At 34.1% G+C, this 17,891-nt stretch overlaps 1 protein-coding gene across 2 annotated transcripts in view; it reads right to left on the bottom strand.

The window, feature by feature from the left end:
• The window catches only part of RHPN2 (rhophilin Rho GTPase binding protein 2), an 88,550-nt gene that overhangs the window by 57,030 nt on the left and 13,629 nt on the right, over positions 1-17,891 (bottom strand). For both annotated transcript variants that reach the window (XM_053701548.1, XM_053701557.1), the window contains one exon: positions 1,161-1,273. In XM_053701548.1, the coding sequence (XP_053557523.1) occupies positions 1,161-1,273 (113 nt within the window). The remainder of the gene's footprint in view (positions 1-1,160; positions 1,274-17,891) is intronic.

The raw sequence follows: 17,891 nt of genomic DNA, 5'->3' as shown, positions 1-17,891 counted from the left end.
TCATTGTGTACATCCTTCTTTATATACTGGTGTAAAGTTATACTTCTTCCCTATTTACAGTCATGCAAGAGTACTACTTTAAATAGTCTGTGCGATACAGAATTATACAACATTGATCTACAATTGTTGCCCCTCCCCCCCCCCCCCCCGCCCAAGGAACACAAAAGTGACAGATTAAATAAATAGAATGCAAATGCACTATTTACATATTCAAGTTTGAAAATTGGTGCATTTTTGCAAGTGGGAAGTTTAAGTATACAAATATGTGTTCTTCAGCTAAAAGAAACATCCTGGGAATCATACCTTTGCAATTAAATAAAAATGATTACACAATTTAATGTACTTATGTAGTAATAATAAGGCATCTCAATCTGCACTTTATGCCCTTAAAAAGTTAATTTAAGCACAATACAAGCATGCAGGGAAACTGACTAACAAGGTAAAGAGCTGGCTTAGTAGAAAACTGAAACAGAGAAAAACTTTCTACATCTGAATAATGATTTCCTTCAAAACCATAAGATGCAGCAAGAACTCATTTTAAAAAAAGAGACAGAAGTCAAGGCAGTAATGTGTGTGTGTTTTAGTCATTGGTAGCAGTGTTTGTAATAATGATAAACATAGTTCTCAAGAGATGTGCACGCTTCTGAGCATACTTCAGTATGCCCTCATGTAAAGAAGCTAACAATTGTACACTATTGTAATCGTGAAAGTTGAATCATGTACCTTTAGGGTAAAGAAACAAGCCATTCTGCGTACTGTGATAAACTTAAATATGAATACTTATTCCTGTGTTCCCATAATTAGTCTCTACTTTATCTGCTACCGCAGACTACAAATTCTATTTTCCAGATAATGTTGCCAAACACATCAGTAGCAGATTACATTGATACAGTCTGCTCATTTATGCGAGTCTCAGTACAGTGCCAAGCATGAGATATACTCAGCACCATTATACTGTTTTATGTACGAGTAGAGAGTAACCTGAGAATGAACCGAGTTGCTACAATCAAGGTCTTGTCTCCCTGTGTTCATTAAGAAGCATCGTCTGTTGGGAATCTGCTCTGGGAACATGTTTCCCAAAGCGAAGCAGAACAAAGGCTGCTTTTTGTTGCTTTTTTTTCCTCAAAGAATGGAACAGAACAGTGGGAACTTCAGCTTACCGTAAAAGGTTTTCTGCTCCAGCTCTCATCCGCATGGCTTTTAGGATCTGATGGTTTAAGGTGGCCCTTTGATTCTGCAGTTTACTGCGGCCCGTCTGTGCAATGGATTTACCCTATAGTTAATGAAACAAACCGCTTGTCACATACAATCCCACAAAGGAAATTAAAGACAAATTGCACTTTAGCTCAAAACAGTTTCTTTTTTTTTCTAAACCCTTCTAACACAGAAGTAAAACAATTCGTACAGTTAAGACATTATGATCAAATTATAGTTAATGTACCTGGCAGTTTGTGAGAACAGGCGTCTTTAATCTCATACATTTTTGATGTGTATAAATAAAGTAAACAAAAACAAACATGCTCTTCATTTCTAGCATAATATCACCTGTTAGGCTGATATGTCACTCAAATATGGTCAAGACATAGATGGTTGCAAAACCTGGGATACCTCAAATTGTTAAAATATATCATGTTAAATAGTTGAAATCAATGCTGAAAAGGTTCCAAGAAACCATAAAAGTGCAAAATGGTCTAATGTGTTAGAGTATTTTATTATTGCAATAAAACTATATTTAAAAGACATGAACCCCATATTTTGTCTTTTATGATTCAGATAGAACATACAATTTGAAACATCGTTACAATTTACGTTATCTTATTTGCTTTGTTCTTTTTGTATCCTTTATTGCAAAGTATACCTAGGTAGGCTCGGGAACTAGAAGCTAGCTGCACATATATGCCTCGTGATCAACTTTTTTTCTCTTCCCAGCAGATTCACAGTATAACATATTGATAATCCATGGCATGTGAAAAACCTGCGGCAAAAAAACGCAACAACTAGCTGGCACACAGTTGTTCATTGCCTTTCCCGAGTCTATTTAGGTATGCTTTTCAACAAAGGATACCAAGTAAATTGGAAAATATAGTAAATCTATGTGCTCTATTTGAGCCATAAACTTTAAATATTTGGCTTATGTCCCTTTAAAAGGAACAGTCAAGTCAAAATGTAACTTTGATGATGCAGATAGAACAAAGAATTTTAAACAATTTACTTATAATATATACTAAAAGAATGAAACAAATACAATAGAATTGTGTTCTATATCCGAATCCTAAGACAAAATGTGGGTTTCATGCCCCTTTAAATTAAGATACTACTCAGTTCACAAAACCCATCTGCACTTACCCAAGTAGGCAGGATTAACATTAGTAGTTAAACATTAAACAGTCTAGTAAAAAAAAAAAGAAAAGCCATCTGAACACTTAAACTAACCAGTACACATGATATTGTGCATGTTATGTTATATTAGATAGATCTAAGGCAAATAGATAAACGTTTAAGTCAAGCGGGAAATACAATTAAAAGGCCATAATTATAGTGAACACCACTTGATAGTTTTATTTTTCCATTTGATTTCAAAGCTATGATAAATATTGCATATAAACACTATAGATTATGCCAGTCAACAGTGGTATCATTGGACGTACATTATATATATATATATATATATATATATATATATATATATATATATATATATATATATATATATATATATATATATATATATATATATATATATATAATTTATTTTTTGTATTTTTTGGGGGGTATTTTTATTTTTTTTATAGAGCAGAATTCAGACATTGATCTCAATTGTAAGGACGTGCTGAGACTTTTTATTGTCCTAATTACATAGTTTACAAGTTGCTGTGTCTTTACTCAAATTCTGAGTCATTCCTCTGTAAAAAGAGAAACACAAAGATCAGGATATGTTATTTGTAGAACTGATGTCAGCAGACAATATGACAGCGGGAGGTAAAAAGTTGTCTATTGTCTGACCGCATAAACTTCAGAAAAAGCCAATGAAATGTAGCTAGCTGTGGGATATTGTAGAAATGAGCAGACAATACTCTAAATTTTTATTTCATGCTAATTAATTTGGTGGGGTTTTTTTTTGTTTTGTTTTTTTTAAACCATCCTGAAAATTTGAACCTATTTGATATTGACAGGACAATCCAAATGGTGTCCATAACTAAAGCCCACCTACATATATTCTAAGAAATAACAAACGTTGTAAAAGAACAAATATTATTCCATTGAAAAGTGATGCAACAGAGACCGAGTTCTCTTAAAGGGACATTATTATGCAATGATTAAATTAATTTATAAGCGATTTTAATTTTTGGATTACTGACTCCAGATAACTATGCATTGAACCCTAAACATACCTGGTGATTGGTGGAGACTACAACTCTTGTCCTACAGGACTTGCTGGGAATAAAACATTTATCTAAGGGCAATTTATACAGAAATTCATCTTTTAATGAAGTAGTGTCTAACCAGTTTGTGGGGGCCGAATACACAGAGGCACACAGAACAACAGCTTGAGCACATTACAGAATGTTCCCATTGCACTATTATCTATGACTTTTTAAGTACTCACTATGGAGAGCGCCAGGCAAAAAAGCTACAAACATAGGCACCTGGGAAGAGGGGAGGGAGAAGAGGGAGCAAAATTTTGTAATTTTGTTCTTTACATCTAAACATAAGCACCAACTTCTGTTGCCAATGAGCACAGTGTTTAAAATGATGTGCAGCAAATCTATACAGCAAGCAATGCTTTCCTGCTACCTATGTTGCCATGGATACTAATATGTTGCTGACATATTACATTTTTATCTGAGCACTCTTCTCACTAGCATTACTATACTTTAGCACCTCACTCTGCAGCAAGACGTTAGCTTGTTGTGATTGCCTTCCCAGGAGTAAACAGAGAGCTGGCATTTGGCCTAGAACATTGTTAATAAGTCCCAAGGACATTAAACACAAAATGTAAGCTGCATGATAATTTACCTTCATATATGAGAAGAATTACATTTTCTCCATTTGTAGATTATATCTTTTCTTTTGATTAGGTTTTCTGGACTATTTTCCAAATAAAATATTATTGAATATATAATGATATGCCGTTTGGCAAGTTGGCAAATTTAATGTAGTCTATATTGGCCTCATTCTTTAAAAATTGTGTCACTGACAGGGTTAAATATTGTCTATTTTTTTGTGGTCACTGACAATATATTTATATATATCCAAAAGGTACATGGAACACAATTCTTTTGTTAAATGTCTAATTATTTAAAAAAAATAAGTTTTAGAGATTTGTATTATCCATCCCCTCTCTGGTTAAACAATCATTTGCTGAATAAGCCCTTTTTCTAGTCAGGCATGTTGAGGCTTGTTGTCCCTGTCAGGCAATGACAAATCACTAAAAAGACCATTACAGTAGAATAGCATAATAAAACAAATGCATAATAAAAAAGAAAATAAAAAAAAATGCAAAAGCTGGAATTTAAAAATAGTTGCCAGTTTTATCTTGCAAATCACAAAAGTAGCTTAAAGGGACATGAAACCCAAAAATTTTCTTTCATGATTCAGATAGAGAATACAATTTCAAACAACTTTCTAATTTACTTCCTTATCTTGTTATCCTTTGCTGAAAAGTTTATTTAGGCAAGTTCAGAAGCAGCAGAGAACCTAGGTTCTAGCTGTTGATTGGTGGATATATATATATATATATATATATATATATATATATATATATATATATTGTATTTTGGGGGGGTTTCATGTCCCTTTAAATTGTTCTTCCCCTTGCATCATGTGACAGCCATCAGCCAATCACAAAATGCATACACTTATTTTACATATGCTCAGTAGGAGCCGATGTCTCAGAAAGTGTGCATATTTAGATATTGGAAGTGAATTAGAAAGTTGTTTAAAATTGTGTGGTCTATCTCAGTGTTTTTCAACCAGTGTGCCGTGGCACACTAGTGTGCCGTGAGAGATCCTCCGGTGTGCCGCGGCAGACTGACAACAGTGTGGGGGTGTCCCTCTTTCAAATTTTGAAATATTGGTAGGTATGTGACAGGCTCATCAGGCATCATTTACAACCATGACATTGACATTCATTCACAGACAATCATTATGATTGTTTGTGAATGAATGTCAATATGTCATGTATAGTTTGTAGGAGGCATGGCATGGCATGGCATGGCAGCACAGTGCAGTGTGTATATATATATATATATATATATATATATCCTGTATTAGGCTACAATGTGTGATTTTGTAAAATTTTGGGATGGTGGTGTACCACAGGATTTTTTAATGTAAAAAAGTGCCACGGCAAAAAAAAAAAGGTTGTAAATCACTGGTCTATCTGAATCATGAAAGAACATTAAAATCCTCTTGCAATTTTTTTTTTTTTTTTTTTAGACAAAAGCATTATCCCACGAACCATAAGAAAGGCCAAAAAGCAAAATCTGTAAGATTGGTTTTCAAAATGTTGCAAACTGCACGTCAGTGTAAACTAATACATGGCATAGAAAGCTTAGTGACTAATAAGTACTACAGATGTACTGGTAAATAGTGACACACCCCACTGGCATAAAAATGTGTTTTGTTCCCCACAAGAAAACTAAATAATAATTAAAAAAAAAAAAAAAATTACCAGTGAAATTACTACTTTCATGGCTGAATAAAAATGTGCTTATTTTAAAAGTGTATAACCATGTGTGGAAAAAGAAATATTAAAAAAATATAACTTTTCCCAGTCTAATAAACAATAAAATAATTGTAGTCAGAACCCCCATCAGAGCTGATATATACGTTATGGTTTGTGCACAAACAGTTTCAGCAGTTCAAAAAATTGGCCTTCCCCGTATTATTTTAACAAAAACAATATAGGAAGTAAGAAAAGAATTTAAAGCAGAGGGTCAACAAAACTAACATTAAAGGGATACTGAACCCACATTTTTTCTTTCTTGATTCAGATAGAGCATGCAATTTTAAGCAACTTTTTAATTTACTCCTACTTTCAATTTTTCTTCATTCTCTTGGTATCTTTATTTAAAAAAGCAGGAATGTAAGCTTATGAGCCGGCCCATCTTTGGTTCAGCACCTAGGTTGTACTCCCAGAGACAGAACTTTTTCTCACTTTCTGCGATGATATTTTTTTAGTGAAAATTTTTCTGCAGGTCATTTTTAAATAAAATAGTAAATTTGTCAGTTACACTAAATCACCAGATCAATTGCAATGTGTTGGTTAACTGGAGAATAAAGCAATATTTAAAGTTGTCTAATCTAGTGCAGTAGTTGAAAATTGCATTGCAAATTAGCTGCAGACAAAAAAAAGTAATTGCAAAATGTCTCTTGAATTAATTTGTTTTCTTTTCTCTTAGTCTAACATAGAAATGTAGTAATAAAAAAGGTGCATTGCTCATATAAACATCTTACATTAAGAGAAAAACAGCTTTGCAGACTGTGAAAAGCTAGGGAACAAGCTTGCAAAAATCTCAGAGCCAGACACCAATCAATGTCCTGTTGCTTTGTAGCACTGCTGCATATTTGACTGTTGTCTTCAAACAGCACTTTGCTCTGGATGCACTGTGTTAAGGAAAACTTATACAATGCAGCCGGGGAACAGCTCTGTTTATAGATAACAGCTTAATGTGGAGCAGCATTGAAAAGTTAAAGTGCTAACAGTTCCTGTTCTTTCTGCAGACATGCTGCATTTTCTGCGATGACATCTCAGATCACTCTATGTTCTGCCTTGGGGGTTGTACTTGCTGATTGGTGGCTAAATGGTATTCACCAATCAGCAAGCGTTATGCAGGGTTCTGAACCAAAAATGGGCCGGCTTGTAAGCTACTTTCCTGCTTTTTCAAAAAAAGATAGCAAGAAAACCGAGAAAATTTGATAATAGGTATAAATTAGAAAGTTAATTAAAATTGCATGCTCTATCTAAATCATCATCCCTTTTAGGAGCCAGTAAGAATATTAGGAGCCAAACATATTTTAGACAGTGGTATTTAAGATGGTGTATACAAATAAATTGAGAATAACCACAGTTAGGAGTCAGGGGTACAATTCTAGGAGCCAGTGGCTCCCTAGCTCTTGGGTTTGTCGAGCCCTGAAAAGGAGGACATTAAACACAAAATAAATGCAATGGGAGCTGCAATGTTGTAACCTAGGTTTCCTTTTCTGCTTAGGACAATCAGGGAAAACTATAGATGATGTACAACCAATGGCTGTGTGTAATGTAGCAGTGTTAATCTGGAGACTTTCACTTCTAAGATAAATGGAAAGCCCACAATTTTCAAATTTAAATTACAGGAAAGAGGGACAAAAATAAGTGAAGAGTGTATTGTACATAAACATTATATTACAAATCTCAAAATTGTTTAGAGTCCTTTTTAAAATTGCATATGCAGATATCACACCTTTGTTGTCTAAAGCGTTACTGCGCATGAGCTCAAACGCTACAATCGCCCATCTATTATTATCCAATATATGTAAAGTGCAGCTAAATTTCATAGTGCAAAAAAACCAAAACAAACTAAACAAAGCAAATTACTTCAAGAAGAGGCAGGCCCTGCAATATAAAGGTACACTTTCATGGTTGCATTTCAATTGGCAACAATTATCAGCATAGTTTGAGACACGGTCTTATTTTTGGGACTCAAAAAGTGTAAATATAAAGAATGCACGTTTTGTTAATGGGAGTAAATTGGAACGTTGTATTAAATTAAATTTGTGACTTTAGTGTCCTTTTAAAAAAATGTTTTTTATAGAAGATTTTATGCTAATGAAAAAAATACTGCAAAAATGCTTTAATTTAAAATTGAAATGCATCTATACAGATTTCAGTTTTGAACTTTCTAGGACCAGTAAAAAGATTTGCATAATCAACAAATGCATGATAAAAAGACAATGCAATAGCATTTAGTCTGAACTTCAAATGAGTAGCAGATTTTTTTTCTTGCAAATTTCAGTTATGTCTATGGCCACGCCTCCTGTATCATGTGACAACTATCAGCCAATCACAAATGCAAATAATATATTCTGTGAATTCTTGCACATGCTCAGTAGGAGCCGGTGACTCAAATTGGAAATATAAAAATACATAAACAATATACATTTTGTTAATGGAAGTAAAATTGAAAAGGTATTTAAAATTGTATGTTCTATCTGAATCATGAAAGTTTAAAGGGACACTGTAACCAAATTTTTTCTTTTGTGATTCAGATAGAGCATGACATTTTAAGCAACTTTCTAATTAACTCCTATTATCAAATGTTCTTTATTATCTTGGTATCTTTATTTGAAATGCAAAAATGTAAGTTCAGATGCCGGCCCATTTTTGGTGAACAACCTAGGTTGTCCTTGCTGATTGGTGGATAAATTCATCCACCAATCAAAAACTGCTGTCCAGAGTACTGAACGAAGAAAAAAGCTTAGATGCCTTCTTTTTCATATAAAAATAGCAAGAGAAAGAAGAAACATTGATAATATGAGTAAATTAGAAAGTTGCTTAAAATTGCATGCTCTATCTGAATCACGAACACATTTTTTGGGTTCAGTGTCCCTTTAATTTTCACTTCAGTGTCCCTCTAAGGACAGTTTATCATTTCTATTTATCCATCAAAAGAACTAGGCATTGCTACCATATTGTCACAATATTATTGTGGTACCTTAAAAGGGATATGAAACCCCCCAAAAAAATTCTTTGATGACTCAGATATAGCATGTGACTGTAAACAACTTACTAATTCACTTCTATAATCATATTTTCTTCGTTCATGTATCTTTTTTCAGCTTAATAACTGTCCATTTCTAGAGCACTATAGGGCAGCAGTTTTGCAAGAGCACTGGATGGCAGTACTATTTGAAGGGACATTATACACTAGATTTTTCTTTGCATAAATGTTTTGTAGATTATCCATTTATTTAGACCATACAGTTTGTTTGTTTTTGTTTTTTTTAAATGTATAGTTTTGCTTATTTTTAAATAACATTGCACTGATTTTCAAACTCCTAACTAAGCTCCAAGTTTTAGAAGAATACCGATATATACCTACTCCAGCTTGCTCCTGTTTGTGTAAAGAGTCTTTTCATATGCGGGGGAGGGGAGGAGTGTCTGCTTTTTTTTTTTACTATAGAACCACTTGCAGTGGGTGTTCCAGCTATCCTTTTCAACAATGCTAAACTGGGACTTCCGGTGGGAGGAGCAGGAAGCGCAGGTGTACTACGCGCTCCTCTGACTAAGGCAGCACGAACACGCCGACACACCAAGTTGCCATAGGCCGTGGTTACATACACCACAGCCAGGACCTGGGCGCTGTAATCCGCCTGAGTGTGTGGAAGTCGCGGAGCAGCCAGAGGCCGGTTTGCTACGGCCGTTTGCCAAGTTTTGTCAGCTGACGGCGGGGTGAGATCTGAGGTGAGATCCAGCAGAAACCCAGTAATTAGGCTGAGTGACAAGAGCCGTGATTGCAGCAGAAAGAGTGGGAAGCTCCCAATGAGGAAGATATGTTGTGAGCAGCATTGGAAACATTGAAGGGGCACTGGCCTGACTCAAGACAACACCGCCACCGCTAGCTGCTTAACCTGGCACCTTTGGAAGGTAGGATCCCCCCCGCATTTGACAAGTAAGAAGTCCCTGACCTGGTTCAGGGTGAAGGTAAGAGGCGGGCTGGCCGGGACTGTATTTTGGGGATTGAAAAAAAAAATGGAAGTAAGTCCCTGACCTGGTACAGGGTGAAGACAGTAAGGTATAGCAAGATGTGCAGTGAAAATATATACCTAAAGCCAGTCAGTGGATGACCTGTGACTATAAAAGTTTATGGTTGAAAGAGTTGGCGCTGCTAGCCTTTTCTTTTTCTCTTCCCCGCACATTACAGCCATTGGATTAGATTGCTTAAAGGGGCGCCTTTTCTAGTACTCCTGGACCGCTAATATAATCCCATGATTATGTGTTCCAAGGACATACCTAAAGTCTATTACTAACCGCTATACATATGCCGTAAGGTCACCAACATCAACAAAAGAACTGAGACATAAGGGGAAATTACCTGTGCTTGTGTGTGTGAATAAAATTCAAGGCATAAATGACTAAAATCTATTCGGTGGCTTGCTCTGGCCAATAGCAAAATGTAACATTGCTACAACCGATCGTTTTTTAGTGAGCGAAACAGAATGGCGCACTTAGGATCTGAATGACATTTATTGAAATTTATTGAAAAGGGGAGAGAACGGAAAGGAACTTTTTTTTTTCCTTTTTCTTTTCTTTTCCTTGCCTTTTTTTTTTATTTCCTTGTTTTATTCTGGCCTCCTGTTTTTCTTTTTCTTTGTAGTCTTACTTTTTCCCTATTTCCTTGATTAGCAATTTAAAGGCGTGTGTTGCACCCTTACATAGCTGGTGAAAGATTGTGTTTTGATGGATATATAGTTTACAACAAATGTTGGAAAAAAAAAAAGAAAAAAAAAAAACGTTTGTAAATTGTTATGGTTTGATAGATATGCAGTATATACCAAATGATGAAAAATGTTTATTTTCCTTTGTTCTGCTCTGATGAATATATAGTATATATCAATTGGTTTACTAGAATACTAGAGTGTTAGGCCTACTGATTTATTTGAAAAAGTATTGTTTCTGAAGTTAGGGTATAGTAGAGGTAGGAGAGAGGAGTAGTAGAGTTACAAATTTCACTGAAGTAGATGACAATTGTTGACCATTGCACATTCACAAACCCATACGGGGGAACACTCCCTAACACACAATATAATTACCTATACTAGAAACACTTATACACTTTTTCTACATATTTTTACTATACCCTTTTTTCTTCTTTTCTCTTTTCCCTTTTTCTTCCTAGGTCACTACTAAACACAGGCACCCCACTTTACACACTCTCTCACTCTCACATATCCCATTTCTTATTTCTGTAAACACTCTAGCTTTTTCTTTCTTTTCTGACACATGGACAAATATTTTGCACCTAAATCACACGCAATGCCAGCAAAACCCAAGGATAGAAAGCCCAGACATAGCATTGAAAGTATTAGCGATATTAGACCTGAAATGACCACTGTAAATATTTCTAAAGATGATATAGAAGAAATTTCTAAACAGGTAGCACTATCTCTATCACCTCAACTTGACCATATCAAAACAGAACTATTTACACTCTCAGTAGAAATGAAAAACTTTACATCTAGACTTACAGAAATTGAATCAAGAATTTCAGATACTGAAGACTCTGTGACCAAACAAAACCTCTCTATACAACAACACGATATAAAAATTTCAGAAATTACTGACAAAATAGAAGATTTAGAAAATAGATCACGTAGGAACAACTTAAAAATTGTAGGCCTTCCAGAAACCACCAACTTTCAGGATCTAATATACTTTGCCTCAGTGACTCTACCACAAAGTCTAGAGATTGATACTAAACTGCATAATTTTATAGTTGAAAGAGCACACCGTGTAGGCTTTATTAGAAATACATCAGAAAATACTATTCAGAAACGAGCTATCCTAATTAAATACCTGAATTTTCAGGACAAAAGTACTAATACTTAGAGCATTCAGAAAAATGAAAAACCTAGAGATTGACAATAACAGAATTTTAATCTTCCAAGATTACTCAGTCCAGACAGCAACAAAACGCAAAAGTATGGCTCCATTCTGTACAAACATGATAAACATGGGCCTAGCCGCACACTTAATTTATCCCGCTAAAATTAAGATTTATATGGATAATGAGACAACTACACTAGAAACAATTGCAGAGGCCAAGGCATTTTTGAATAAGTTCCATCCTAGGTAATTATTAAAAAATAAGGAAAGTGCTCCTCTTCTTCTCCCCTTTCTTTTTCTTTTTTGTGCTTTTGGTTTATTGGTGTATGGACAGTTAATGGTATGGCAAGTTGGATAACTTTATTTTACCTTCACATAATAAACGAGATAACTAAGGTTAAGATTTGTATAAAAATGAAAGAATGGTCGAAAACAAGGACAGTACATTTTTCTTTAAATATTTTAAACACTTATGTTCTATTAAAGATAAAGGTTCGGGTTAGAGGGAGGGGCAAGGAGGTTAGAATTTATTTTGAATCCCCTTTTTTTTTTTTTTTTTTTTTTTTTCTCTTTCTTTCTTCTTCTTCTGGTTTGTTACCTTAAAATAAAGTATAAATGGCAACACTAAAACTAATTTCGTGGAATGTGGGAGGGGTCACTAACCCAATCAAAAGAAAGAGGATCCTGACATATCTTAGAAATAAAAGAGTGGATATTGCACTCCTACAAGAAACACATCTGACTGAAATAGAACATAATAAACTTAAAGTTAACTGGGTTAGTGAGGTTGTCTATACCCCATGTGCAACACGTAAAAGGGGGGTCGCAGTTTTAATCAGCAAAAACTTAGAATATCGAATTATAGGGCAAGAGATAGACCCAGGGGAACGATTTATTATTCTGAAAATTATTATAAATTCACGTATGTTCACGTTATGTAATGTCTATGGCCCAAATGTGCCAGATATAAAATTTTGGGAAAAATTAAAATTAAAATTACATGATTCTATAAATACGAATCTTATAGTTGCAGGAGACTTCAATATGGTTTTTAACAATATTGATAGATCACAGGCAACTGGAAATAAAACTAAACAGATCACAAAAAAATCCTCCAGGATTCTTAAAGTATTTGCTAGCGCACTAAACATCAAAGACATCTGGAGATTGCTATATCCTAATTGCAGAGATTTTACGTGTGAATCAAAAAAGTACCGGACATTTTCACGGATAGACTTTTTTCTGGGGTCAGACAAAATTATTAACTCAGATATAAAAGCACAAATAGATAACTTCACCATTTCAGACCATGCCCCGATATCATTAGAGACACGGTGGGAAACAGATAGATATGACCCAGTTAAGAGTTACGGCTTCCCACGTTATTTAGCAAACAATTTAGAATTTAGAAACCGACTCATTGCTATATGGCACGAATATGTTCAACAGAACAAAGACTATATACACAAGAAAGAGATCTTCTGGGAAACTGCTAAGGCAGTAGCCAGAGGAGAAATTAAAAAATACACTATTAGGTTTAAAAAAAAGCTATATTTAAGAGAGACTGAAATTTCTAACTATCTAAAAAACAAATATAACGCATATATTGCATCTCATACACAGACTAATTGGCAAAGTTACATGAAGGCTAAGCAAGAATGGGAAGTTTTTCTATCACAAAAATTTGCTATCCAAGAACTGAAGAACAAAAGTAGATTTTACAGATTTGGAAATAAAATAGGGAAATTGCTAGCAAGATCTGTAAAAGATAGGAAACTGATGCATCACATTAAGTCACTAAATATTGATGGCAAAAAAATATTGAACCTTGACACAATCAAAGCAGAATTTTATAAATACTTTAGGGACATATACTCAGTAGCGGATATTAATGTAAAAAATAAACAAGATTTTTGGGAAAAAATTAAATTACCTAAGCTCTCGGCGGAAGATTTAGAGAAACTCAATGCACCAATTAAAGAATTGGAAGTCCTAAACGCAATAAATAATTTGAAGTTGGATAAAGCCGCCGGACCTGACCTTCTACCAGCAGAATTTTATAAAATTCTCAAAAATGAAGTAATAGGTGTACTTACGGAACTATTTAATGACTATTTAATTAACTATAAGATTCCATCTCCTAACTTTGCAGTTTCAAAAATAATATTACTCCTAAAAAAAGGGAAAGACCCTGAATCAATAGACTCCTATCGTCCAATTTCACTATTAAACTCCGATTACAAACTATTCACTGCAATTTTGGCAGATAGACTGAAGTTAATTATGAGCCCGTTAATACACCAAGATCAGGTCGGCTTTATGTCTAAGAGAAACTTGTCAGCAAACATACGCAAAATTTTTCTATTAATAGACTTCCTAGCAGATGTTAAAAATAAAAGTGAACAAAACTCCGCCATTCTTGCAGTTGACGCCCATAAAGCATTTGACTCCATTATCTGGGACCATTTATTCTGCTCTATGAAGAACTTTGGGTTCAAAGATCAGTTCCTTGAATGTATTCGTGCCTTATATTCCAATGCAACTTCTATTTTGATGGTTAATGGCTCAAACACTACATCCTTCCCTATTCTATCTGGAACACGACAGGGATGTCCAATTTCACCGCTTTTATTTAATTTAGCAATTGAACCCCTTGCAGTTACTTTAAGGGATAATTTAGGGGGGATTAAGATAGGCAAAATCCCTGTTAAACTTCTACTTTACGCAGATGACTTGATTTTACTTTTAAAGGATGCACAGATCGAAATTCCCAAAATTTTGGAAATTATAAAAAAATTTTGGTTCTTTTTCAGGTTACACAATTAACATATCCAAATCAGAACTACTCTGGTTGAGTAAGCATCACCAAAATCAATATACACCCCCTTTTAAAGTAGCCCCGCAATACATCACATATTTAGGAATCCAGATCAGTGCCAATCCAGAAGATTGGTTTAGTTTAAATTACCCACCTCTATTTGCAAAAATCAGATTTGAGATGATGAAATGGGATAATCTTCCACTCTCAATTACCGCAAGAATCAATGTAGTTAAGATGATCGTCTTACCTAAAATATTATATTTAATGCAAAATATCCCTCTAATCATACCAAAAAAATATCTTAACAAGTTAGACCAACTAATGAGACGATTTATATGGGGGAGGGGTGCGAATCGAATATCATTATATAAATTGTCACAACTAAGGCAATATGGTGGATTGGCACTACCCAATTTTGCTATTTACAATAGTGTAAGTCTTGCAAAAATTGCAATGGACTGGATTACGGGCGGGAACTATATTGCATTTACAGAAGCAGAACAAAATTTAGTATACCCTCTTTCATTAAATGCGCTTCTGCACTGCCCTAAAAAAGTAATTCCAAAAAGTATTAAAAATAAACAATCATTATATCATATTATAATTGCATGGCAAGACATACGACGCAGAGTAGATAGTGACCCTCATTTTTCAGATCTACTTCCTATTAGAGGTGACCCACGCTTTCCACCTGGTATTAGCAGTCAAGTATTTAGGAAATGGGCCACAGCAGGACTTATCTATTTAACACAACTTAGAGAACCCAATCTACAGAGTATATTATCATTTGAGACTCTTAAAGAGTCTTATAATGTACAGAATGGGGATTTTTTTGCATACCTTCAAGTGAGACATTGGTTCTTTAAAGCTATGGAAGATAATAAATTTCCATGGACCCACTCAGGAATAAAAATGGGGCTAGCATTATTTAAGGCAGGCAAACGCTCTATTAAATACTGGTATAATATGATTATTACTAAGACAGGGGAACTAAACATTGTACAGATCTGTTCAAAATGGCAAACAACGATTGTAGATCTAAAAAAGGGAACAAGTAAAACAAAGTATAACTCTCTTGGACGAGGCCACACTCGCGGCAAGCTGGCGAGAAATGCATATAAAACTCTTACACAGAATATACTTTACGCCTGCTAAAATAAATAAATGGTCGACACAAGGTTTAAGGGTATGCCCACGTTGCTCTTTAGCCGATGCTGACTTAACTCATATGTTTTGGAGTTGCCCAAAAATTAATCAGTTTTGGAAACGGGTACAATTTTGGTTAAATAAGGTGACAGCTACAAATCACATATTAGAACTACAACACATAATTTTCCTACTAGATACATCAGACAGACTGGTAAATAGAGCTTTCTGTAATACGGTAATTCTGGGTGGAAGATATCTCATCCTTAAAAACTGGCACCAAAAAAAGTCACCGACTATAAATAATTTAACATTTTTATTACAAAGACAATATACAATAGAACAATTTGATAACGCAATTAACTCTGAACAGCAGTATAATAGATTTAATTCAAAATGGTTAGATTTTGTTAAACACTACAAAAATACTAATTTACAGAATCAGTTATTATCACCATTAGAGAATATAAGTTAAGACGCAAACCTCTTTTTTCCCCTTTTTTTCCCCTTTTTCTTTCCCCCTTTTGGGGTGTTTTTTTTTTTTTTTTTTTTTTTTTTTTGTCTTTTTTCTTTTTCTTCCCCCCTCCTCTGCCCCCCCTAGAAAAATTTAAAAGCTAAAAACTTTTCCTTGAAGCCGATCAGGATTTTGATATTTAATTTGCAGGTGGTTCCACCTTTCTCAATAATTTAAAGGTTGAAATATTTTAAAATTTACACTGGACTAACCGAACTTATTATATATCACAGTAAAGACCTGTCTTTTTGTTTTTGTTTTTGTTTTTTTTTTTTTTTTTTCCTTGTTTTTTAAGGTTTATAATAATGAAGTTAGGGTAAATCCCGTGTTAATGACTAATGTGATAAAGGAAGAAAAGTGAAATATTTAATATCTGAAAAGGTTATGATTTTATTTTCATGTATATCTTATCTGTATCTCTGTTCCATGTTTTCTGGTTCCAAATGACATAAGTGTATCATTGATTATGTAATTTTTTGTCTTTGCCTTTTCTTTCTTATTTCTGTATATTCTTTTTTTTGACCTTTAATAACAATAAAAAAAAACATTATATAAAAAAAAAAAACAATGCTAAACTGGGAGCTTCTAAGTAAGTTTTTAAACGGTTTTATACTGTATTTTTAGATCAGTATCTGTACATATTATTCTTTATAGTAGTGTCTATTACATACAGTTAAAGGGACAGTATACTATAAAATAGTTTTTCCCTTAATGTGTTTCCAATTACTTTTTTACCAGCTGCAGATTTTAAAAATGTATGAGATTTGCTTTTTTTAAGGATTATTTGTGTATATGAATTAGTCGATTTTGTGTTTTGAAGCCACAACCTAATAAAATGGGTTGAGTTTGTAGGTATAATTAGATCTCATTACTTTATCACATTGTGTACATATACATGCTTCTTTATCTTATATCTGTCCATAAACCAATCACCAATACTTGGAGAGAACAATGGAAAATTAACATTTTATTACCTAATCGCTTCTATAACCCACTGGGAGTGTAATTTCTTCTACTGGCTGTGTTAACACAGCTTGGCCTTGAAGCCAAAAACTTTCAGGATGGGCGAGGATACTACAGGCTAAATAAACTATTTTAAATGCTAATATAAGGCTAAAGGAAATACTTGTAAACTATTTAATACACTCCAGCAGGTAAAGTAGATAATTGGGAACAAATTAAAGGGGAGAAATGTTTTGAGTAAACTGTCCCTTTGATATGGTGTATACTATCCCTTTAAGTCCTACAAAAAAAAAAAAGTGTAGGAACTTAATTCCACCCCCCTCACAACTAATATTGTTTTATACACACTGTATTTTCATGTTTATATGTATACAATCTACACACTCTGGTTAATGAAAGCAAATTAAAACCAATGAAGGGCTGAATGGTTGCTTTTGGGCCTGAGGATGGAGACCCATGGTTACATTTTATATGGCAGGGTTGAAATTAGTATTCAGTATCAGTTGAATCCTAAATTACAAATACAGAGAATCCAGACACACACTTTTTAGAACGCATGAAGAGGCATTTGCATATAGATGATGTTAAATAATCCAAAAAGCTAAAAGCCTTAGTAAAATTTTAGATGTTACTCCCTGGCCCTCAGGATATGTAAGGCTCTGTAAATGTAAACATATGATATCATGATCTTGATAAGGTTTGTGTGTGCACTCACTCTGCAGTAAAAAACAATGATAATGTGATTTAAAGTAAAATTATGGTCAGTGTCATTTTCTTTAACCATTAACATGTATACCAAGTAAATGAGAAGCAAGTAACACTGGCAGAGGAAGCAGAAGGGTCAGTAACACCACTGACAG

This window comes from Bombina bombina, chromosome 1 (assembly GCF_027579735.1).
Source record: "Bombina bombina isolate aBomBom1 chromosome 1, aBomBom1.pri, whole genome shotgun sequence".
Classification (NCBI taxonomy): Eukaryota; Metazoa; Chordata; class Amphibia; order Anura; family Bombinatoridae; genus Bombina; species Bombina bombina.
This window is presented reverse-complemented; position numbering and strand designations above follow the sequence as displayed.